Source organism: Rhopalosiphum maidis, chromosome 3 (genome assembly GCF_003676215.2).
Source record: "Rhopalosiphum maidis isolate BTI-1 chromosome 3, ASM367621v3, whole genome shotgun sequence".
Taxonomy (NCBI): Eukaryota; Metazoa; Arthropoda; class Insecta; order Hemiptera; family Aphididae; genus Rhopalosiphum; species Rhopalosiphum maidis.
The window spans coordinates 52,154,532-52,182,375 of NC_040879.1; the positions used below are offsets into that span (position 1 = coordinate 52,154,532).

At 31.6% G+C, this 27,844-nt stretch overlaps 1 protein-coding gene across 2 annotated transcripts in view; it reads left to right on the forward strand.

Moving 5' to 3' along the window:
- The window catches only part of LOC113557202 (irregular chiasm C-roughest protein), a 209,240-nt gene that overhangs the window by 126,702 nt on the left and 54,694 nt on the right, over positions 1 to 27,844 (forward strand). For both annotated transcript variants that reach the window (XM_026962583.1, XM_026962585.1), the window contains 3 exons: positions 13,233 to 13,485; positions 22,706 to 22,833; positions 23,708 to 23,989. In XM_026962583.1, the coding sequence (XP_026818384.1) occupies positions 13,233 to 13,485; positions 22,706 to 22,833; positions 23,708 to 23,989 (663 nt within the window). The remainder of the gene's footprint in view (positions 1 to 13,232; positions 13,486 to 22,705; positions 22,834 to 23,707; positions 23,990 to 27,844) is intronic.

A 27,844-nucleotide genomic window follows, 5' to 3' on the forward strand; every position in this document is an offset into this window, starting at 1 on the left:
CTAGATGAATTTTTTTTAGTTCTTTTAATTAAAAAATATGTTTTTGCGTAGATTCTATTGATTCGATGCATTATAGTTTGTAATAGATTATGACTTTTTAAAAACACAGTCGTTGTTTTTAAATATAGTTTCTTAACAGGAAGTACATTTAATTGTGTGTACAATTTTCTTGTTGGGGACGTACATTCTTTGTTGAACGGTAATTAATCTACCATGGTATATTACCAATATTATCTTGAATATGTATTATTGGCATCGATGTAATGCGACAACGTTATCGCCTGTAAATGGCTGCCAGTATATCCTTCGTCGACTATACGATTTAATATTGTACACTGCACCTGATGCAAGTCCGTGTACACGATAATTAGTTGTCCTGGTCAGGACAGCTCTTCTTTGTGACGCGCAAATATCGCGTAATTGGTAATTCATTTTATTCATTATATCAGAGAAAATAACCAAAAAAAAAAAAAAAAATTCTCTTTGGAATAAAAAATTTTAGATGCATGTTTATTAAAAATTATTCACGTGATGATCATAAAAAAAGCAAAACTTTATTGTTTTCTTAAAAAATATAGTTTTTAACTTAAAAACTTAAAATTATATAAAAAATATAAATATTCAAAACTGTTAATAGTTATTTTAAATAAAAAGTGTCTTATATTTAATGGATCACCGGTTTATGTATAGATAATATATTGATACAGAAAACGATAGACCAATTCGTTATTATTATATTATTCAAGAAGTACCTAATACAGCACTAAACACTACGTTTCATATATTATACGTTATATTCAATATAATATAATTTTTTTTTTTTTTTTTTGGTTTCGATCAACCAGGTCTCTGTAGCGGTAATTGACGAGAAACAGAAAACTATTAGTGCTTTCGTATGGTCCGATAAAATATTAATACATTTCATATGACATATGTTGTATAATATTATTGTTGTACCGCCGGACGCGTTCTACTAATATTATGCGCATTTTATATTTATTTTTAATTTACACGCCGATATTGATTTTTCGCTCTGAGTATTCCACTCCAGAACACGAAATTCTAGTTACGTATTTCATATATTATGTATATACCGTTTTTAGTTTTAGTCGTTTTAAGAAATGCCGGGTCAGTTCATTCAAGTCTTAAAGGTCCATTATTGTGCACTGCACTATTTTCCTTTCAGTTCATTATATAATAATAACGCGTCTTTAGTTCATACGTGTCGCTGGACGATGAGTCCTGCTGATTGTCCTGCGATTCACGGCGTATTTTTTTTTTATTTCCACGTCTCTTATTATTATATTATCCTGTGGTTCTGGAATAAAGGATTTTTTCTTTGATGGATTATGTCGGGAAAAAAAAAGTTTTGCAAAGCATTGCAGCAGTGTGCGTTGTAGGTATACCTATATATACCTATATATATACACGAATAGTTTCTTACATTTTCCGCATCGTCCTAACGTATTTGTGTTTTCGAATGCCACCTCATCCGTAATCATCGGACGATAAAACGGCCGGTTTTCAAGCGGAAAAATCAATTAGTTCGTTTTTGAAATCGAAATATCAACCGAGAAAACTAACGACATATAGCCCACACGGTACTGTTGATAATTGACCATTTTGCGTACATAATTACGACATAATACTATAAAAGAATATAATATATAATGTTATGTCTAGTACATGTTTTTTTTTAATACGACGCTGTAGCAAAGCTCGCGAAATTTTTAATCGGTACTTCTACCGCGTTCGGACGCAAACGATTGCGACGGTGTTTCGGAAGTGGTGGCGCGCAGGGTGTGATTTATGTCGGAGAGTTTAAAACCTTTGTATCCAACCACCCGCCCCCCTACCCTCACATCACAATCCCCGACAGTGTTCCTCCGCCCCTATATACTCTCCGTGCACGTTTGGCTTTTTCGTTCCATTCTCACCGCCGTTGCAGACGGCTGCGGATACTATTATAAGCCACCGCACACGCGTATACGTCTATATATATATATATATATTCGTATAATAATATGTATCAACATATCACGATGTCTGTCTGCGAGGCAATAGTGATGCCGGTACGGAGGTGCGGCGGTCGTGTATATAAATACAAAAAATATATACATACATGTATATAATAATAATAATAAGTGTAACTCAGACAGTATACGATGATAATGAAATAAAACGCAACGATCGTGTGTATACGCGTACTACAGCGCAGTAGGTATAGAGACTTTGTAATTTAACACGAGTCGGAAGAGAATAAAAATGTAAAGAAAAACGGCCGAGGTGTGATGGCGCGGCGGAGGAAGAGCAGGCGGCGGCGGGTCTGACGTCTGTCGTCTCACACACGGCCGTGGGAATCGCTCGTCTGCTCGCTCGCTCTCCGACTAGTACAAACGCGCAGACCATTACCGGACAATAATAATAACAACAGCAACAACAACAACAGACCCTCCGCCGCCTTTGCCGATGTCTGGTAAAACATTTCTGCGCCCCGTTGTTGTGTTTTGTAGTTGAAATCGTATTATACGTACGCGTATATGTATATAGCGTGTGTATGAGTGTGTGTGTGTGTTTATAAATCGTTTAAACATTTCACGCCACCCCCGCACGAGCGTGAGTATATATTATAATGTTATTTCATCTGCACGCGTTTAGTGCCGGAGTTTTCAGAAAACAGATTTGAATTGGTATTTGAATCGCGTGAAGTTTGCACTAAACATCGACTTGCTCGGATTTTCAATCTTTTCACGCGTATATATTGTATAGGTTAGGAAAAAAAGGTTGTTACGGACGATTTTCGAGTTAATTCGTCTAATGGATATAAAATCGAAAACGTGAGAAAGTCGGTCTCGAGCAGACTTCACGACCAATTCAAATCTGTGTTTTGAATCCACGTCGTATGTCGTTAGAATATTGATCGATCGTCTGTATTACAACACTATAACACGTCTGCCAGTGCAAAAAACCACCGCTGTCTCGAAACCCTTTACGTTGACCAATCGACTCGCAGCGAACGACTTTGGCCGAAAGTCTAAATATTTTATACACAAACGTGGTTACGACAGATTTTTACAACTCGAATACGCTTATAAATAGTGTTGTTTGATTGTTTCGCTGAAAGTTAATTCTAAAGAAAATATCTCGTGTTCTAGGATATATAATATAATACATATAACGTTTAAACGATATGTGTGTTTTTTTATATATCAAACGTCTCTGATTGTATCGATATAACTGCAGTAGTCCACAACGCAGAATCGTGACTAAACGTTAACCGCGAGCATCATATTTTAATAGAATTATATTGATCGCCGTACAATTTTTTATTTATCGCACTAAAACTGACCATAGACGCAGTTATACGTGATATTACAACAGTATTTATATCGGTGAATTTTGGTTGGATATATACGAATATAGTTGTTAGCTCTGAGGTGACAGTGTACGTATGAGTTTCAGAACTCATAATGTTATATTATTATACTCAACACAATTGAACAAATTTTCGGTTTTTCTATATATCAATATACTACGCACCTATTCCACAATATTTATGGATAAAATATTGGTGATTCTTCTAATGTAATAAAAAAAAACTCATTATTTAAAAAACGATTAACGCTTTTGAAAATATTTTTACACATAGTGCAAGTCGTCAAAAAACTATATTTTTTAAAATACTTAATCATTATCATTGTTTAAAATGTGCATTTTAAGTTCTTTGATTTAAGGCAGACATTTTTTTTGTGTATCTAGTTTGATATAAAAAAAATCAGACGTTGAACGAATAGTTTATGAGTTATAACTTATAAGTATTTTAAGCTTAGACAAAAGGCGAACGATTGGAGTGTTACAGGAGTACCCAGAAAAATGTTGGTTCGTTACTCTGCTCATCTATAAACGTATTATATGTAACTAATAAACTACTCGTCCGGAATTTGCTGTCAATAGATCGAAATATTCGAAATAATTATCTGCTTCAGAACGTAAAATTAATAATGTATTGTTGTCGTTCAAATGAGTAGAAAAAAATGGATTTGCATGTACATTTTAATAACGTAAAACACGTTTAATCATCTACCCCGTAAAAGTATAGCGAATAACACTAGTAATTTTAATTAGTTGATAAAATAATAGTCGAAAGAAAATCCGTCCACACACTTGCTCGCGTGTCGGGCAGCACATAATATGTTTTGCGCCCATGATCATAATATATTTATTATACATAATAATTATTAATAACACAATATTACAATATATACGTTTAAACGCACGTGTGGAGGAGATTTGCGGATAATATGCAGAACGATAAACAGTCGTAAATTATCATAACGATACGCCCGGGCAATGATCGATTTGTGTCACGACTTAATCATAAATCATATAATACCTCCCATGATAAACACATTAAATACCTACGGGCATACGACCACTGCAGCATCACAACGTAAATGATACTATACGCAGTGATTAACCAAGCCCAATTTTTTCATTTAATAATGTATTCAAATTCCAATCTTAAATATTTTAAATATACTTAAAAACTATATTACGAAATTGTTGAGATTGTATATCGCACTTAACAAGTATTCCGTACGATAAAAACTTCTGTTTTTCAAATGAAAACCCTTCATTTTCACTGTAAATGATTAAGATTAATTGAAGAGTATTTTCGAACATTACCCAATTCAAAATTCGAACAAGTATAGTTTCTCAGTATTTATTAAAATGTTTATAATAAGGATAATAGTCCTTAAAAATAGTTTCACAAAAATGTACAATATATTATAATATTTTATCGGATCGGGTCCACCGTATTTATAATTGGACCATTATTACGAATTGCAAATTTTTATTAATTACAAAGATTAACAAATTAAACATAGTTCCCATATGTTACAAACCAGTCATCGTGGACTTTTTTCATAGTACATAAAGCTTAATAACACAAAATACACTCGTCCTAATTTTGATACCGACACGTAAAAATGTTCAAAAAACAATACCCATTAAAACATTTACAGTAGAAAAAAAGGCTGTTATTTTTAAAACAGAAGTTTCTCCACGTGACTCCTTTAGTATAGTACGAACAAATTTCAAGAATTTGAACAACTACTTTATTGAAGAAGAAAAGGGGATGATCATGCTCCATTAATCACCCTGTATTTTATACGCCACGGCTGTCGTGGATTCATGAATTGTTTGCGTACCTATCAAAAATATACTCTGCATGTTTATGTGTCTGTGTGTATGTAGCCATGTAGGTACGTAAGTTCAGTGGCGGGCGTCTAGTGTTATATTATTCAAAAGGGGAAATGAAGATTTTAATTAACAGCAACGGAGAGATATACAATTCAAAAAGTTTAATATAATTATAATAATATTATCGTTGTAGTAATCATTATATCATTGAGATTCATATTTTAAAATATTGTATCTAAGTAGGTGTATATATATATATATATATATGCCACACCCCTTCTATTCAAATGATTCCTGCCTGAAAATCTGAAAGTATACTTTGCAGGGTGATTCATTGAATTATACATGCTACAATAATTTTTCCAAGTCAATTTTAGTGTTAAAAAAAAATGCTGTGAAGTAGTTTGAAGTGTTTATAGCGGTAAATCATAATTTTTCGTTATTTGTTTTTTATACCTTGTACAGATTTTTACATTTTTTATAATTATTATTAGTACTATTTTATTTTATAATAATTATAGCTCATAAAATTTAAAATAATTTTCGAAATTCTTAATTTATTATATAATATCATGTAATATTGAATATTATTTTTCTAAATAAGTGGAGGATTATACTACAAATTTTACAATGTTCCTTATTATACGACCTAGAGTATGTTATCCGTCCAATTAAACTGTAAATGCTTATAAATGGAAAATTATTTACACGCTATTCGATATTTACATATTGATCGTTTAGTCAAGCACTCAGATTTTGATTATGAAATTAAAAATAAACAAGGTTGTTGTTAAAAAATTGTAAAAACTACGGATAAAATGGCTTTGTAATTAATAATAATGAAACTAATTGTAAAACAAAGTTTAAATAAATAATAATAATAACAATTAATAGTTTAAATTTATATAATAAGAGCAATCTTTTTTATAAACACAAAAACTGAATATTATTGTCATCAATCATCATATAAAATGTATTTTCATACCTTTTCACGTGTTCAGTGATTTAGGGCTAACTAAATTTTTCAACCTGACTTTTCGTTAGATTTCAATGAGACTTTTTTTTTTAAACAAATTCGGCAGCGTTTGTCTATTTTTCTAAATAATTTTGTCTTAGATACAATTAAACATTAAAAAATTAAAATTGACCAAATTAAACTAATGTAAATTTTTCTTAATGTTCTTAGACATTTTTCTTCTTTTGAAAAATATACTAAATATTTTACGTATTAATAGGTACAAAAATATTTCAATAACTTTCTGTGTATTAATCAATAGCGATTCAAACTATATATATATATATAATATTACAGACTGTCAGATTTTCAAGATTTTAACAAATAGCAGTTTTGTTGTTCTGGTACTTAGAATTTAAAACTGCGACTTACCGATTCACTTGACAGCATGTTACTAACTTTTAATGAATTTTAACCAAAAATTCAGTATTTACGTAAAACTCGAATTCCCCAACATCACCCGTCGTATGTATTTCTTGGGGCGTGGTGTACACATTCATCCCCCGGCAGTACAGAGCCTCCGCCGATGTCAACTTTCGAAAACATTTAACCATTTCATCGGGTTACAATTATTTTGGCTCTGAGTATAAGACGCGCGTAAAAAACCGAGTGTCCCGGTCGAAAAAATCATCGTTGTTATTTGTTAATAATAATAATAATTGGTAACATTTTTTTCCGATTTAACTATCTGACCCTCATTACACGCGATACCAGCACCCCTTCTCACCACAACCACGACTGTAAACATACGCTTACCACATCATAAGATATTTATGTGCATTTCATTATATATTATATAAATGATAATTATGACGAGTTATTTTGACGTACACTTTCGATCGTTTATGTACGTGTATATACGACTTGTTGCACGCGTGTTATTTAATATGATAATATTTATTACTATTTTGACACTTGTTGCCGTGTGATGTTTACATATTATTACATATTATTATATTATGACGTGCGAGCAACATGCGCGGTGGAAGTATATATACTTAAGCGTTGTATAAATATTATTATAATAATATCGTGATGGAGCGGCGACGTTAAAAAATCGAAAAATATACGAATAATCTGTGGATTAAAACATTCATTATGTAGGTCCCCTCATACGAATATAATTTCTATTATTTAAATATTTTCAACTAATACAAGCGTTTCACCGTGCGATTAATCCCTTTGACGTGTCATTAATATTATTATTATATATCATGTAACTATACGTGACGATAAAATAAAGCATTTCGGTCTGCACCGTGCCGATTTCCTACAGGTATAATACATAGAGGGACTATACGCTTTTTGTCTAAGTCGTTTTTTACATATTATATTGTATAGTTAATTATAAACAATAACGATTGTAATATGTGTCCGCGCATCTGAACGTACCAGCCATTTATTAATATTGGTAATATTAAACTCGTGACCGAAACGTTAACATATAATATAGTTAAAGGCACTATAATAGTTAATCGCTATAATATAACTTACGATAGACACTATAGACATAATAACAATATAATATAATGCGTTATCACGTTGTTACCACCTACCTAGTAATATTTATGGCGTCCGATATTGAGAACTATTTAAAATCGATTTAACGTGCAGGATACGATATTATGTGCACTGCAGCGATCAATAAACGCGTCGAAAATCCGATTTCGGTTCGCGATCCGAATAAATCACCTGACGTGATACGATAGTTTCAGTGCGTAATTAAAATATATTATATATTATAATATACGCTATATAGTTAGGTAATAACATATACCTACGACGTGCCTCCGATGTATTATGGCTAATATACGGCGCGTCGAATATTATCAGGCTACTTATACAGAATATGTTATTTCCCTATACACATTAAAATATGATACGTTCTCTCCCGGCGATCCACCATAATCCTCATTAAAAACAATAATAATAAAAACCTGCCCGTACCGCCCACCCGTGCCCCGCGCGCGTAACTCCTTCCCGTGATGTACAATATTATATGACGTATAATACACGTCGTCAATCCGTCGTCGTCGGCGCGTTGTGCTCGCTCGACTATCCGCGGGAGTCGGAACAATCGTCGCAACTGCACTGTACAGCACGTATTTTAATATCGCCGTAGATACTACGTGAACAATTCGAGCGAGTGACGATAGTGTGTCATTACCGCGGAGACGCTATTATTACGTATACCTGTGTGTATATTACACAAGTGCGGTACGATACGTGTAGGACGATTGCGACCTACCCACATGTCCACCACGTACGCGCACCGAAAACAACGGCTGTGATAATGTAATTTGTCGGATCCCTATATATTATGTACCCGTCTTCCGCCGTCGGGACGCAGTGAAACACAATGGAAAAAAAATTACCCGACGATTGGCTACCTATACTCGAGCAATATCATATTATAATATATAATGATCGTTATAATGTAGTACGATTATTATTACTTTGCTGCTGATGCGCAGCAGTATCGGCCTAAATTAAAATGTAATATTCTTATGTGTATACCGGTCCGCGCAAGACTATACGTATACCTATTACGCCACAGTCTATATATACATTATAATTTATGCTCGTAATAATATGGATGGGCGACGAGTATAATAGATAGAAAATAACCCGTTACTCGCACGAATGATTTCAGTGGTATATATTTTACCAATTCGACGAAAAACGATGACGAGCTGAAAAACCTGCAGGTGTTTGCAAGATAAATCCCAGTAAATATATGTTTATTATACATACCGTACGAATCCACGCTAAACCTGAAATCGGGAATGTACATATGTATGTGCGACAGAAAAATTGGGATGTTGCAATTATAGTCAAAGTATGTTGAAATCTAAAAGGCTAGAATAGACGGATAGCTGCGGTGTCTACTGATGCAGGAAAGCTTACGGTTAGATTAACGAGGATCGAAGACAGATGAAATCGTTAACGGTGGAAGGAATAGATATAATAGATACAGCAATAATGGCCTTCGTAGCTGTAATGCTTTAAAAAATGTTTTAATAATAATAACTAAAAAACCACGTAGCAATTCAGTTTCTGCATTGTGCCAGTTTCTCTAGTAGGTTTTTTTTCGGTTAGGGTGCAAAGTAAACAAGTAAGGCTTCAAAATGTCTACTAAATATAATGGATAATTTTTCTACAAAAGGTTCGTTCGTATTCTAATATTATTGTTATTGCTTACGTTTCGTACGGCTTTAAATAATAACACGTAAAAGTTATAGTCTCATCTGCATTTAGTTATTTATTGCACAATAATGTGCGAATTGTCCTCGTATATCGAAACACACGTTAATAAGGAGCTCTGATATATTTTCAATATTAGTTTCAACGGGAAAAGACGAAAAAATTAAGTAAATAATGAAATGGTTGATTTTTCACTTTGCGGTTACAGAGTCGCGAGCGCGCACGAATCTTCAAAACCATAATTCGTGTAAAACCTTGTTTATTATAATATATTAGATATATAATACAGGACCATAATTTCGTCTCCATTTTTTCGTCCGAAACTGCACACACACGCGCGCGCATATCGTCGGGTTATCGAAAATAGGAGGGAAAAAATGTAAAATGAAATTACCGGGGGAGAAGAACGGTGCACTGTGGACTGTCATAAATAAATAAATAATTTTTTTCTTCTAAAAAAACCAATATAGTCGCGTCTGGGTCGCCGCCACTGTGGTCGTCGTAATAAGTGCGGTTTACCAAATACACGCGTATAATAATATATAATATATTACCATAATAATATGTATATTAAAATATATTATGTGTAGCTGTGTATAGCCATTAAAAGAATGACGCGCGCGCATATTATCTCATTAAAAACGTCGCCGTGTTCCGCCCGAGTCGAAAAACCGAATGGAAAAAAAATCATCATCACCGTCGACGTCGTGTATATAATAATATGTGCGCCGCGTTGTTAGCCGAAATCGCGCCTGGCAGACAGACGACGTCTGTTGCAGGGTATCGCGTGTTATTATGTTATATAATTTCGGATTTTTTTTCGTCGTCGTCGTCGTTGTCGAATACATTCACCCCGCGCGGTCCGGGAGATTCCGACGTCGAGTATCCCCGCTGCCGGCACATGTGTGTACGAGCGGACTTCTCCGCTTCCCATATGACACATACTACGCCTCGTATATACATATTATTATTTTAACGCGCATGTCGTAATATCTGTAAAATAATATTATATGTATTAATGACAATGTTTAATAACACAGAGTACCCCCTTCCTCCTTCATCACCATCTCATATATATATATATATATATATATACCAGTTATTGTTTCTTTTCGATTTTTTTTTCCACTTTGCCCCTCCCTTTTCAAACCAGCGCTTCCGTTTCCCTATTTAGGTTTCTTTTTCCGTTCTCACATAATGCCGACGACGAATGCGCGTGTGAATGCATATTGAGTCCGGGACGACGCCGACGATGAAAAATAATAATAATAATTCCAGACCGCCACTATATTATTATGCGCACTATACTGCCACGACGGATAGGACCAGATTTATTGACTATTAACATAATAGTATTATATGCATAATACTTAAATGCAAATATCATGGCGATTCAACAAGCATGTTCACCCTTTTTTACTTCTATAGGTATTGCATTTGTTAAAAATCTGTTTTTTTTTTGGAATTTTTAAATATGCTCTAAGACATTTGTATTACTTAAGAATTAAAGAGTATCCTGAATCCTATATGACTGTATGGCGATACAAACGTCTGATTTTCAAATAACAATCTCCCTTTACTAGAGTAAATTATAGGTAACCGATAATTTTTTTTCTAAACATTTGAATTAAATCAAAATTCAAAAGAGTAGTTTTTGAAGTTGTATTTTAAATTGTGTAATAAGGATAAAAGGTTGATGATGACGGATTTAAAAGAATGGTATAGCTATGATCAATTGAAAACTGTATCAATTTATATTAATCTATCAATAACATTTATAATTTGTAAAAATGATCCAATTACAAATACTATGAATCCGGTATAACATAATATATTGTATATTATTGAAAAAAAATTTTCAAGGGCTTTTTATTCAAAATTAAAAAAATAAAATATGTTCACTAAAAATGATTTACAATAGAAAAAGGCGAGTTACACTCCTCAATAAGTAGTACAAAAAATATCAAGAATTTGAAAATATGGTTTAAAGACTTAAAGCGTATTTAAAAATTCTAAAAATCAGATTTTGAACAACGTTAAATGAATAAATTGGGGTGAGCATGCTTGGTGAATCACTCCGTGTAATGTATTGCTGACGGCTATGCTTGGACTATACGGTTGAAATCGAAAAATAGTAATTTTCCGATATACGCAATAACATTGTATTATATATATATACATGTAGTATGTACGCATCTACAACATAATATATCTTATTGCGACCACCGCGTTTACCGCTTCAATACCATAGCTATACATATAGGTACAATATAATATATATAATCTATCGACCGCGTGATCGAGTGGCGTATTATTATATGGTAGAGTTCCGTACGCGTTATAATATGCCGCGGCCAGAGGATCTAATTATTATTTCCGATCACTCGTTAGGTGCATGACGTTATTATAAAAATCGAACACATACTATACTATATATGTATATAAATAGGTAACAAAGTAGTCTACTCTTCGCATTCACCTCCAATTATTTTATATCTGTACACATATTGGACGTATACCCGAAAAATATAATATAATATTTAAATCGTATACATATATTACACGTAGGTACGTAATATTATTAAAGCATATACTGACGGTTTTATTTAGGTTGTTTTTTTGTTTCTGATTCCGCGCCATTACGCTAATTATTACGAAGCGGTGATATCACAGGAGGTATGCTTTGTATAATATATACGCATATATACTATTGTATAGGAGGTGTCTAACCTAACCCTAGTGCGTATACAATATTATTTCTGATAAATATTTTATCAACGAGCAGAGAGCTTTTTTTTATCTCATCCCGTTTTCTTTCGTTTAATCAATAACTTACACACCGGTATTATAATATGTAAATGTCAGACTGTATATATTATTATAGTTTACAGGGTAAATTATTTTACATCGCCAGTAAACATTGTTCATTATTCGTTTTCTTGAAAAGTATTAACGTTTTTGAAAATATGTTTTTAATACATTTTTATTGTTTTTTTAACGGTATAAATTTTTAGTTTTTACATAATTGAATAATCCCATGAATTTTTGATTTCGTATTCCCAATATCAGAACATATAATTCCTGAGCACTGTGTCATTGTGTGTATAAAAATAAAATTTCAAACGGGTATAGTTAAATACGCTTATATATACCTAATATTTACTTAAAATATACAAATATTTAATATACCCTCTATACGCTATATTTTATTAATACGATTAACTTTAAAATGCAAAAACAAAATACATCTCGTGATTTTTCGATATTTACTATCTTGTAGTTGTTGCCTCATTTTACCCGGTCGCTTATCTGCGTGAATTTCGGTACCCGATTAAAGTTTGCATTGGTGTTGATTTCGTCCAGCTGTTGAAAACTACTATACAATGTTTAAATAATAATATATAAAATTAAATCCAATTTTAACTTTTACAAAAAAAAAAAAAAGAAACACAAAATATTTCAACTTTAAACTTAAATCAATTAATCTACACAATATCGCGCGTTTTATGCGGTGGATATAATATTTAATTTTAAAGTTCGCTGCTGACTTCGACCAGACGAAGAACAGCAAGCTCTTATTTCAAACGAGAAATAATAATATTATATTATAAAGGTATCTAATGGTAGTAATACTACCATACTACCTAACGAGTAATACTCGTTGTCGCGAAAACCGTGATCGCAAAAAAAAACTGCGTGACAGGTCATCGTTGGCGCAACACATATAATGTTCTACTGATGTTTCGATAAGTAATAATTGTTCAACGCGCGTGTTATTATTTGATGTTTAACATCTGTCATTTCGCAGATAACGCTGACCATTGCCGGGACGTCGAGGAAGCTGGTTGAAGGGTCAGACGTGCAGTTTTTATGTCAGACGAAAGCCAACCCACCGGATGTGTCCTACCGGTGGTTCGTCAACGATCAGTTCGCGCTGAGTGAAGTCACATCTGAATTGTGGCTATTTAACATAACCAGAAGGCTGCACAATTCGTTGGTCAGATGCGAGGCGCAAAACTCCGTGGAGAAAACCGAGGAATCTAAAGCGTTGAACATATTATGTGAGTATACCGTATTATATACAAAATACTTATTATTATAATACTTGATACGGGGTTATCCACTGAACGCAAGACCCTCATTATTTCATATACAATTTTTTTTTTTTTTACATAATTTTAACTTGTTAGAAAAATATTTTCCTAAAAAATACATAAGTATATTTTTACTATTTTTTATCGTAATCCCTCATTTCAAAACTACAAATTAGGTTAAAGCTTTTCAAAGTAATTTTAAGAATATCAAATTTGTATTCTAAACCAATAATCAACTGAATAAAAACTATTTAAAATTCAGTTTTTGGTCGAATTTTCGGAAAAAATATTTATTTTCTTAATAATGCGAGTATTAAAAAATATAATAATTGATAAATAAACTTCACATTGATGAACTCTGATCGTATCACAATGCTTTGAACAAAATGTACCTATACGAATAAAAATAAACTCCCATTTGGTCAATTTTGAATCCATAGAATACGACTATATAAGATATTATATCGAAGTATTTTAAAAAATGATGTAACCAATTCGAATATTATATAAAAAATAATAAGGCTGTCGCTTGAAAAAAAAAACGAAGTTACGTTGACCATGTGTAAATTGTGAGCCAGAGAAAATACATGGCCTTTCATTAGTCTAATTTCATATTTTACAAACTAATTTTAAAAATATGCATAAAATACTCAGTTTCAAAGTATTTCTTATCTCCGTTGATCACGGTGTGTGGAATCGTACCTACAGAGAAATTTTATATTAACAGAAAACACTACATCATTTTACCAAAATTTTTATTTTTTAATATTTGAAACACACATATTACATATATTTATTATATAATTTTATTTGCAACTGTAGGCTCTCATTCAAACGTTTATCCATTTTTTATATGTTTTACTGTGGAACAATTTAGATTTTTAAATTTTAAATACAAGTTCAATGTATATTTTTATTTTCTAAAAATGTCAAAGTTTGAATTTCGTGAATGTTGAACGTATTCAAATTGTAGTTTGTTTGGTTTAGAGTGGCACGGTTATACGCACTAAATCTAGACTTCAAAACAGCTGTTAGTAAATTACGATATACTCGTTTGGTATATTTGATTTTGAAATACATATACGCAACAGCGTTTTAAGAAAATATCTCATATATGAAGCACTGCAAACACACGTATTCGTATGATATAATTATATTACATTAAAATATTAAGTGAGTGTTTGAGATAATCGAGTATTGTAATCAAAAGCAGACAATATACTTTGATATTTTAAAACTCGCTACCGTGGTTCATCGCAGGTCGCCGTCTGCAGCTCGAGAGCACTAGATTCTTGAATTTCTATTTCTATATCATTTTTTCTCGTGCTCTTCCTTTGCCGTATATACATATTATTACACTGCAAGCAATAAAATCTAAATGTCACGTAACAGAGAAGACCGCCGCGTTGTATATATACGTATACTACACGTACGGATGTAACACATGTACTCACGTGCAGTGCGTTTCGAAACGATGACGACATTTACACGTGTTCCAGACGGCTGCAGCGGCGACTTATGTACCTACTACTTACTATCATATATCTATACGTGTAGTAAATCGAATACGCTATTCGCATTCATCCGTGGCGAACATTGACAAAATTAAATTAATAATCGCATGTTACGTCTTGTGCGGATTTCGTAAGCGAAGTTTCCGTCGATTTGGCTTTTCATATATTACATTACATAACTATCTCTTAAATCGAATTGTGCTTTGTTGAAAACACTTTTTTTCACGCTCCGCAGACATTACGGATATAACATATTTTAGGTGGCACCTATTGTACGTAATATTTTGTACGTTGTTGGCATAACATGTAATATCTTATGATGCTGCGGAGACCGCGATCTAGATTTGTGATCGATCACGGCGCGTACACCAACAGCATATTAAGATATGTTTAGGTATATAGTACCCATATACTCGTAAGTCAGTTGCAGCTGCGATGATGAGTTACCGCACACAACGATATATTAATTTCTTTATGGTGACTCTTTTGTCGCAAAATCCTCGATACGATGACGTGTACCCACGGCCTCAAAAATTGGAGCTACTTGTAAATTCCGCGCAACTCTTACGTCACAGGCATCGATTATATTATTATATTGCATTTCGAGTGCTCTGCAAACCTTGTGTGGACGATGTACATGTGTGTCTGGTATGACACCTGACTACCATCGTGTTGTACGAATGAAAAGTATCATGCGTGGCATATAAAAACACTAAAAAATGATACGACTTGCGCGGGGTAAATTAAAAATATAATAACAACGATAAAAGAAAAAAAATGGGCTTGAGCGAAAGACATGGATAGTATTCCATCCGGGAGGTCTGCACCGAAATAATATCATTGAGGTTAATTACGCGTTCAGTCTACTGATGTTTGCGTATAAAGTGCGTCTCAATCACAACCAATTGGAATTGATGGTGTCGCTCCACCATTGGGCATCAAAGATAATAATATAACGTGACGCGTAGCTGATGCATATTGTTACTTTTCAGAAAATAAAAATATCCCGAGGACAAAAACTATACGCGCGTCTAGTTGTTTTGCCATGATTTACGTAGGAGATTTTTGGAATTGCAGTTCGTGTCATATTATACAGTTATTAATCGCACATAAGATATTTTATAAACGATTTATATAGTATAGGTAACACATAATATTATAGAAGTCTTGTTTATTAATTTTCATCAATGTAGAGATAATATATGACAGCGATAGTGCATTTTAATGACATTTTAAACGTTCAAAATAATCAGTTCGACTTTATTGAATGAATTAATCGATGTGTATTATTAGTAAAAATAATATTTATCCAAGGTCCCATAGTAGGCATTTTTGATATTTTAATTATTTTTTTACAATATAAGTTATGAACATTTAAAAATGTATAGTTCTAAAATGCTCGCATGACTTGCTTCAAAATTCAAATAACAAAAGAAACCTACGATACGCCCTAGGTAATATTCTTACCTTTGAATTTTATTACAAGTCTATTATCTTTCTAATATTAAAAATAATCAGAGTAAAATGAATTCTTCTGACGAGTGTCTGCTGAATTTTCCATATTATGCGTCAGTAAGACAAAAAAAAACACATAATACACTGTTATTAAAAAAAATAAATAGAAAGTTAAAATATTTTTTTATTGAATATTTCATATTATATAAATAGGTATATTTTGAAAATTAAATTAAATTTTTTCATTCAAAAAAAAAACAATTCGACCGTCGTGAGTTGGAAGCACCTGCTTGTTAAAATTTTGTTGTAAATAAAACTGCGATGATAATTTGTGGTGTTTATTCAAAATAAATTATACCTGATCCGGTGTTTATAGGCGATGGCCAACGTCAAACATTATTATGGTAGGTATATTCGTGGGCATTTGATTCGTGATAAAAATTATATAACATAGGTAACATCGAGTCTTTGTGTCACGATTACAGCAGATTCATCGTAATAATAATATTATATCAATACGATGCGTATTATATTATGTTATTTATGCGTCTCACACGCAGTTTATATGCGAATCGTGTGAAACTATCGAGACGCGACGGTTTCGTTTAAATTTCGATGGTTTTTGTCACACAAATATTATAATATAATACTATCATAATATTATCGTCTCGTGTAGTATTTTATAGTATCCACATATATTACTACAACTATATAGATCCGAACACGTTCAGAGCTTAAACAGATGCGGGCGTATACGCGCGTAGTGTGGACATCACGTGTGTGCATTGCGTGAAACCGATATTATTCATTCGACGTTCGATCATATACGACATAATATATACGTGTTCTACGGTATACACGGTATTATACATATTATACCGTAAGTTAGCATGCACGGATACGCAGGTCTGTAAAATGAATGCGTTGAGTGGTTGTTTTTTGTAATATCGCTATTATATTGTATTATATATAGCTCTCGTAGACTGATGTAAAATTAACTTGATGTTAAGTTGATTCCCGGAAAAATTGTGTCATTTGTTTATGCAATTTGCATAATGTTTTCTTCTTACAAAATATATTATTATTATTTTTTTTTAAATTATTCATTGATATTTTTAAATCATATTAACAAATAATTCACTTTTCCTGTACTAATGAATGTTATTGATAATGTTTATGATATTTGTCACATTGTTAGTGTATTGCATTAAAAGGCACTACTATTGTATATTTACTATAGGTACATATGTATCGTAATAATTATAAGATAAAATAGTTCACAGAATAAAGTTTTGAGGATTAAAGGGTTACGATAATTTAAAAATTATAGTAATTCATTGTATTAATTTATAATAATTTTATAATTTTTAAACATATTCCGGTTATAATTAGTAAGATGAAATATTAGCATGTTTAAAAATTTCAAAAATCGTATAGTTTTAATAAATATATTAGTTAATGTGTGCGTGGTATGAGGGGTAATGGGTGCACGCTTAGTGAATCATCTATACTCTTTAGTATAGAGAGGTCATACACTGTAGAGGCGTTCTGTGCGAGCCGAACTATTTTCTTCTTTTCATTTTCCTCCGATAAAACAGTATTTTCTGACATAACGCCCTCATCGTCATCACAAAACCACCGGCTCTGAACAATTTTACCTATGTGTACATAAATGTTACAATCGTTTAGCTCTGATTTGGTATTACGACACTATCGTCGCAAATATACTTTCAGCACATCTTATTACGCCATTACTATATATATATATATATATAATATGCACGAAACATGTATAAATACCAATACATACATGAAATAAGTAGGTATACCAATATGCTCGTAAATTTTTCTCATGAGAAACACTTTTGAAAATGTGTTTTAGGGCCTGAGTAAGTACCTAATTAATTCACCTATATAGTATATATATATACAGCAGTGGTCTGCAACTAATTTTTAATGGAGTCTGAATGATTTGACAAAAAAATTTCGAGCTCCAGAAAAAATCAAATACAAAATCGAGCTTTCCGCGACAAAAAACACACTCTGTATAATATCTATATTTTATAAAATGTATTACATTATAATTACGGTCGTTCTGTCGCGAGTCGCGACGATGAGTTTTAATACCTTAATATTTTTTTTCTCTATAACTTAATACATATTATTTTTATTATTTTACGACGACGTGACTACGAAACGATGAAAATTTTTTCGAGTTCCCCGCACACACGTTTCCACAGAAAAGACCCACCGTATAATAATAAAAATATATATTCATGAAACCGTAACATTTCCCAGTCACCGCCGCAGTACAATTACCGGACATGCTGCCATAATAATATTGATAGGTGATATCGAGCATTATAATATAGTATATATATTATTATTAAGGTTTTTGTTTCATCGACACGGCTGACTATACTATACATACAGAACGATTCACCAACCATGATGCTCACTTCTCTTTTATAATCTATTTATTCAAATTCTGATTTGTAGATATTTTAAATGTACAATTGGGTTTTCAAATACTTAGAATTGTTTTTAAACTTAAGGGATTTTCTATGTCATACAAATACTTCTGTTTTTAAAAACCTCATTTTACTGTTAGGTATGTAATTTTATTGAAAATGTTTATAATCTAAATTGGAATTTTAACGAGAAATTTCTGAGTAATTTTAATGTATACCTACGTTCTATGTACCTATATTGCATATAAGAGTAGATATTTATGAAAACAGTTCTTAATAACTGTTGTCTGTTTCACATATAAAACATGCAGCATAGATTTAGTTTTTATCATTAAATTTTGATAATTAAAAAAAAAAATTTAATAAGAATAGAATAGTTTTAATCAATATAATTTTTAAACTTTCATAGTTCATATACCTATATATTTTCTGAACCTTTAATCACGGGATTTTATCCTTAGTACACAAAGTTTAATCCCTAATTAAAAAAAAAACTACTCGTACGAAATCGATTTAGTTCGTGAGCAAGTTATATAAAACATCCTGTAGAAATATAGTATGCATACAATTATTTTAACTAACATCATGCGTTTTTTTCTCCATAACCGTGCACGGCGATTTTGATAACGTGATCGTGGCTACAAAATCAATCGTTATGGGCAGTATCTATAATATTGTGATGAACTCCTCTGACTCACGGTCGTATTAAGAAAATGGGAACTGGCAACGTTTCGTAGACGCCAAATTTGTTTTAAACAGACGTTTAGTTTTATTTGTAAAACCACCCACGATTCGAGATCATATTTATGGAAACAGTAGTTAATTTTTTTTAAATTTCGATGTTAACGAACAGTTACTTGTGCTCCGGCAGAATAACCATGACTTGGGCAGATGTACGATGTATCTTACATAGATACGCGTCCTCCGTGTAAATGTATAATATAGTATCATAATTAAGTCTTTGTCGTCTTACATCACTGCTCTACGTGATCCAATTATTATTAAACTCGACAATTGGCCGACCGAAACTCGACGTCACTGTGATTACCCAAACGATTCTTTAAGTGTATAGATATTGTTGCGGTTTTGAAATATTATAATTATTATACTTAAACATTTTAGAAGAATAGAGTAAAATATAGGCAGTGATGATACCTTTCGAACGGTTAAGGCCACTATTTAGTTCATCATTATGTCTGTTATGATAATACATCAATTTTTTTAAAAAAGTATATTATTCGCGTCTGATTTTAAAATTAAAAATACACGTTCACAAAGTATATTCAACAAGTTTTTTCTGCAAAATCATCAAAATTGTTTTGTAAAATTAGTGTAGAGGTGTAGACGTTCAGAGAGATTACACAAATGTACGTCGCGTAATAAGTACAAAGATTACTGACATTGATATTATACCTGTAATATGTACTATCAACGTCGTGGACATTCGAAAATTACGTGGCATAAACCTACTCAACCTATACACATTGCACAGTGTACAGTAATTTAGAAAGTCGACAATCATTTTTAGCTAAAATAATTAAAAACTATAAAGCTTTTTCACATTTTTTTTTTCTTTTAATAGTCATAGCACACGAAAAACCATCAAGCCATATTATATATCACAGCTCTAAAATATTTAAATATTCGCACTAAATAATGAACTGTGGTTACAAACTTTCCAATTAATTAACATTATAATATTGTAAATATAATAACGATAATAGTGCATGTAATAATAATATTCTTAAATGTGTTGGAATGCGTTTAATTCATTCTCCGCAGGGGTTTTTCATGTGCATGTTGCTCATTTAGTTTTGTTTGAGCTTGCATGTGTATGAAATATTCAAAATGGTGATGGAATAGGGCGAGTGATAGCATGACGGAAAATTAAAGTGCCAGTGCTAGCGCAAAATTTGAAATCTCCCCTTAAAAATGACAAAGGAATTAAAGCAAAAATTGACAAATTAAAATTTTTTTTAATTTTTTAAAATATTTGAAATTAGACAATTTGCTGGTTCTGTGGTCAAATTTGGAACGTCCCGCCCTCTCGGAACTAACGAAATCTCCACATGGGTCCTGATAAAACCAGGCATATAAAAACATTTACGGTCTAGCAAAATAATCAATAGTGAGCTACTATAGGAAATCCTTGTTGATAAATGATAAATATATTTAGTGTTAAGTGTCGTTGCATATTATCATGTGATGTTTCGGTGCCAATTCATCGTAGGACATTATACAAAACGACGTCGCTGTAGACACTCGACGATAATATCAAATTATCAATTAATATTAATACACCTGCTCGTCGTGTACCTACCTAGTCGTGTATAGCAAGGGTGGCCAAATTGCGGCTCTCTTCATCGACGTATGGCTCGCGGTCTTATTTACAAAAATGTTATAATTTCATATTTCGTAATTTGATATGTTTATTGGATGTTAGCTATCTTTATAAATTTTATGGTATAAAAGTACAGATTAGATAATTTGGCTCTTGATATAATTGCATTAATGTATGTGGCTCTCGTACATATTAATTTTGGCCACCCCTGGTGTATAATATAACGTAAATATTATTAATAATAAATTGCAAATGTGTTTAAATAATTGACCGCAAGCGTTTTTTGTGTGAGGCTGCGTGTGTATTAAACACGTATTACGCGTCCGAGAGCTCGTCGTGCCGGTCGCGGTCCCCAGGAAATCAGAGTGGATTCTCGCCAGTGCTGGTTTTACGATTCAGATTTTTTTCACATTTACGTTTTTTTTTATCAAAACCACATTTTAATTACTAGTTTTTAATTACGCAAAGCTGAATTCGTGTACCGCACACGTCCGCGACCTCTGTAATGTAATAATAATAATAACACGCAAATATATATATATAATCTGTAGGAGGTCCGATGGTGAAAAAAAATTTAATTATCAACGTTTCGACGCTTGTATATTATTTTATTGTACCCATACGCGACGAACGAATAATAATATGAAGTCATCGTGATCGACAACATTTTTTCAAAAAAAAAAAACCATCTATACATCATCGAGAGTTTTGAGATTTATTACACCTGAACCGTTGAGAACTTCGTCGGCGCGGTTGTCAATAAACGTTATCCGTCGCTATACAGCGATTAATAATAATAACATTAATAGTAAACACGGCCAGCGATCGCGGTCGTGCGACAACGTGAAAAATTATTAAAGCTGATGACAACATCGTTATGTATAATTATATTATGACAAATATAACTTATAAACATATTAAATAACATGATTGACCATATATAGTACTTGACACGTAGGTCAGTGGCGTGAACGTGATTTTTAAATGACGGCATAACGGGTGATGGTTCGCTGTTCACCCGAGATGCTAATAATACCTATCAGCTTAAGTAATATTCTAATCTATATGCAAACTTGTCAAAAAATAGCGTTTAAAAGTTTTCCAAATTGGTATTTTCACTCGATGCGTTGGTCACACCGCTACAGCATAGCAGCAGTATAATAATATGTTCTCAAAATCAGCGTCAGGGATTCAGTTCTTATGACAACATTTTAAAAACGAAATCGTTGTGTCAACTGTCTCGTCGCTCACGAGGTTGCTATTTTGATATTTCTATTCCGTGTTACCTAAATTGCCCGAACACCTGCATACTTACAATTTATTCGAAAACAGCCTACTAGAGTACTATATACAAAACTTTCGTACAATTAAAACATTTTAATTAATTGTTTTTTTTTTTCATGCAGATAAACCTCAGTTCAAAAATCGACCGAAAAACGTCCAAGCGGATTTCGGGAGTTATGTAACAATTATATGTGATGTGGACAGCAACCCACCACCAACCATCGAATGGACGTTCGAGAAAACAAAAAAAGTAAGTGTTGAACGCTTATCAATTATTTCGCTTTTAGATAATATCACCCTATGTAGAATATTATCATTGTGATATGACATTATGGCAATTTCACATGATGGCCTTGGGGTATTATTTATCATTTATGCTAATTGTTTTTGAAAGTTTTAATCATGCATATTATGGTGGTGAATATTTTGTTCATAAGTTATATGATTTTTTAATCCCTCTCACAGCGTATCAGTCAAAGCCAAGGAAGGGTAGCGCACAGACGTAAGGTTCTGTCGTCTGCCTACGCACTCTGAACAAAAAGCATTAATCATTTATTGTCTAATATAATTATTATTTAAAGTGCCTACTGAAACCTATATAAACACAATTATCTTAGAACTCGGAATGAACTTATTCATTGTTAGAAGTTTGAAACGTATGGATGAAAATGAATTAAGTTCATATTTTGTTTGCATCAACTTAATGTGAATTTTGTTTCACATGATACTTGAACTTTTTTGGAAATTAATTTTATTTTAAAATTATCACATTGACAAAGTGAAACTATATATAGGTAATTTTATAAAAAAAAAAAAAAATGAATTTATAAATACATTTACGGGTACGCTTAAACGAAACGAGTTTATGAATTTTATTAGACGTATGACGGACTAGCTGTATTAGTTCATATTTCAAACAAACGTTCCGAATTATGTGATATAATTCGGTATGTATATATATATATATTATATACTTTCGTCTCGTCTCCCCGTAAAAATGCATGTCTGCAGCATATCATCACCCTCGTAACCCTATACAGTAAATAATATTAAAGGCACATTATATTATTATCATTTAATGTAATATACTATTTATATTTATAAAGTCCGTTGTTTGGCTGCAGGTGATGAGTACGACTAGCAACTTGACGGTACTCGTGTCGAATACGACCATAGGCCGGTACCACTGCAAAGCTAGCACCACAGGGTTCGGCGAGGTGAACGCTGAGGCCTCGGTGTCCATGAGAGGCAAGCCGGTCATCGACAGCCCACAGATCCAGCACGGCACGCCGTCCGAAACGGTCCGGCTCGAGTGCGTCGCCTCGTCCGTGCCCGTCGCAGACCGAATAGTTTGGACTTATCACGGCACAGTTATCGGCACCAGGAACGATCAAAACTATTATTCGGTGAGTACCTCGCGGTTAATATATGCTTTATAACGCGTTAGCTCTAAGTATATGTATTACGCACATCGCGTAAAATATTATTTGTGTGAATACCTTACCTACATAGAATTTAAAAAATATTTCGTTAAATATGTAATGTGGAATAATAACAAAACTTATTAACACATAAAAACATAATTGCTCGCGATTATAAATTATAAATATTAATATACGAGTACTAAGACCGCGAGTGTACAAATTCTGTTGCATTCCCATGTTTTTAATTTATTTATATTATTAAAATATTATTATATGTATACCTATTATTTAATCATAAATATTCCAAATTGTTTTAAAAAGACGATAAGAACTTACGATTTTACGAATGTTCACTTTCAATGTTACAATTTTTTATAATTGATTGTAAAAGAAAATGAAGGTTTTAATTTTATCGGACGCGCGAAATTTCTCTGTATATTAAAACTATAGCAATATCAATAATCGGTTATTTGGGTTACATTTCCACAAAAAGTCTTTATAGTTAATTACACAGATCGATTTTCGATGATAATCACCCTCGATCAACGAGTTTTTGGCTTGCTAATACATTATCGTTGTTGTTATTTATTTATTTGTTTGGTGCCCCTTTTATTATTTTCCTGATCGATCACTGGCATTAAGGCCGTGACTGTAAAAGGTTAGTGAAGGATGGAAATAAAGGATTTCAACAACTACTCGTATACAGGATTGTTACGATTTCTTTCATTTTCGTAAATAATCAAATTTCATACTATTATTTATTATCTTCAGGAATCCAACAAAACATTCTATAATATATTTTAAGATTAGTTCAAGGGTGATTGTTTAAAAGGTACAGCAAGGTTTAAAATTCATTTTCTGAAGTAGGTACTTATCATTTTGAAACTTTTTTTTAAAAAATTATTTAGTCAAAAAAAAAAAAACCACAGTATTTTCCATTTTTTATTGTTATAAATGAATTTTAAGTTTAAAATTATAATGTTTTTTTTTTTAGGAATTTCAATCATTAAAAATCGAAATTTGAAAGAGTATAGTTATTAGTTAATAAATAGTAAATATTTGAAATTTAGTTTACCGAAATAGTGAACCAATATTTTGCGTGGTGCACTGAACCACACCGTTCCTCTTATCTAAATTCTGAACAATTAATACTTAAAATTAATTAGTAACTATTTGTAACCTTTGAAAAATCTTCTTATGATAGTATGATACTTTGGTATAGCGTATTATGATGCTAAATCCGCTTTGATGGTCGTCCATATTAATTATATTATGAAACAAATTAAACTTATTGTGTAAGTATCAAATCAAAAATCTGTGATTTGAACACCAAAGTATAAAAAATAATACATGCACACTGCACTTTATCATAATAAAACACATTGTACCTAAGGGGCATAAACTAAACCATTTTTTGAGATCAGTAACGGTGTAATATATTATTATTTATTATTATATTACTAGTATTGCACGTTTGATATGAAAAAATAAGGGAAAAGACCATTTGCAAAACGAAACGTTCAAATAACCACACTGAAGCGTTTTAAGAATTTGAAATTCACATATAATCATAAAATGGGGAAAAAATACATAAAAACGCGGTTTGACTAAAACGAAGAAATACGCGGTTTTTTAGTTTAATCGAAGTGTGCGTTTTTATTTTATTTTATTTTTTTGGGACGATACGGAAAAAACACACACACATTAATCTAAGTATCAGTACTACATATAATATGAATATGTATCTAGATTGTAGAGCGATATTGATGCATATAAATACTACAATAAATAGCTGACTGGATACAACGTATGACTCAAAAATACCTGTTAGAATGTTAGATACACTAATATTATCTGAACTGATTATTGTTAATTTATAAATAAAACTCAATTTTTATGTACGTAGTATTCGGATATTCTCAGATATTTTGAGGGGGGTTTCTATAGAGACCCTATTCATACGTGCCTACCTTTTAAATACAATTAAGTATTTTACATAATTTGTATTTATTAAAAACTTTACCTTTATTATAGATCGAAAATAGAATTTTGTATCGTCACTGGACATTCCTTAAATATCCTAAAAATTCTCAAGAATTAGAAAACGTTGTTTTTAGTATAATATTTAAAAACTTAAAAAATCAAAATGTTAAACAATACATTATTATTCTATAAAGTACATATATAGATTTATAAGCACACAGGTACGAAAACCAGCGCTTAAACGTTAGAAAATCATATGATTTTTTTATAATCGTTGTTTTCATCATCACTCTTCTCATATTGACAACGACAAAGACTACAATGAATTTTATTGAAATAATAAAACGCTTCAAAGGATCGATTTTATAAAGACATGCTAAACTATGCCATTGTTATTATTCAACAAAATAACAATATAATTGCTTTATTATATAAATCATAACAATACTCACAAACAGTCGGCGGAGGTCATGAATGTATAGTATATATTATTATTATGTATGTATGTGTAATGTTATAATTTCCGAGGGACGGGACGCCAATTATCGAAACTCCACGCCCTCTCTCGAGGAGTCGGTGTTAAATCCGTACAACCAACCACGTTTATGTATTCTAATACTTATTTTATTAATATACAGAGTGCCACTAAACACCCCAACTTATCAAGTACGTTTATTTCCATTTTTCATATAATAATAAATTCATTAAAAATTTTGAGTTTTTGAATATTTTATTACACTTAAACAACATTTTTTCAATTTTTTTTTTATCTATCAAAATAAAAGTTTGAACGAGTAATTTTTGAGTTATTTAACATTATGTACTCAAAATAATATGCCCATTTTAATGGGTTTTAAAAATATGAGGGCTATAAAAATTTCAAAATATGATCTTTCGGTATAAAATATTATTTAAAAATTCTAAAAAAACAAAATTTAAGTGAATTAATTCGGATGATATGATGGTTGGTGAATCACTCTGTATAAACTGTAATGTTCCAGGATAATTTTTAAACATAATAACAATGATTTGGTAATTGTGTTCACACAAATTTGAGTATGAATAACAATGTCACATTATTATTATTATGTAATACGGTAACATTATATTAGGGCGAATAGTACCTATATCTTTATCTTAACTATACTGCTATAATTACTTATATTTTACCCGTGAAATTCACCACATCGACGCAAAGTCATTCAAGCGTAAAAATTCGTTTAATTTGCTTTAAAATTACTACGACAATAAGATGTATAGTGATTAATATCCTTTATTCGTATTGTCTCGTTGTTACATCTCTATTACGATAATATATTACCTATACGTATACTTGAAAATGAAATAATTTTACTCCACAAGCAAAGCTTGTATAGAAGACGATAAGTTTTCCAAATTCTAACACATTTAAACTAACATAAAAAATTAAAAAGAAATCATTTCATTTATCATAAAAATAACAAATATGATTAAATTATAAAAAATCTTTAGAATATCAGTCTTGCTATATTTTAACCCCTAAAACTATATTGTATGTATAATGGCGATAGAAAAAAAATATATATATAAATGTGACTGCGTTTGGGCGACGGTACATATATATTATATAATATAATTACACATCGACGTCACGTTTGTAGTCTCCCCCTGTTTTAAACGTGCGTGAAAAAACTAGGTACCATCTAAAATTACGATTGTCGCTGCCGGAACCATGTACGATGATATAATAATAATAATAATAATAGAAACGCATACCGAAAATGAGATCGACCGTCAACGCGTAAATCATTTGTACACGAATATATATGTATAATGTATATATATATTATATATGTATGAGTGTGTGTAATGCGA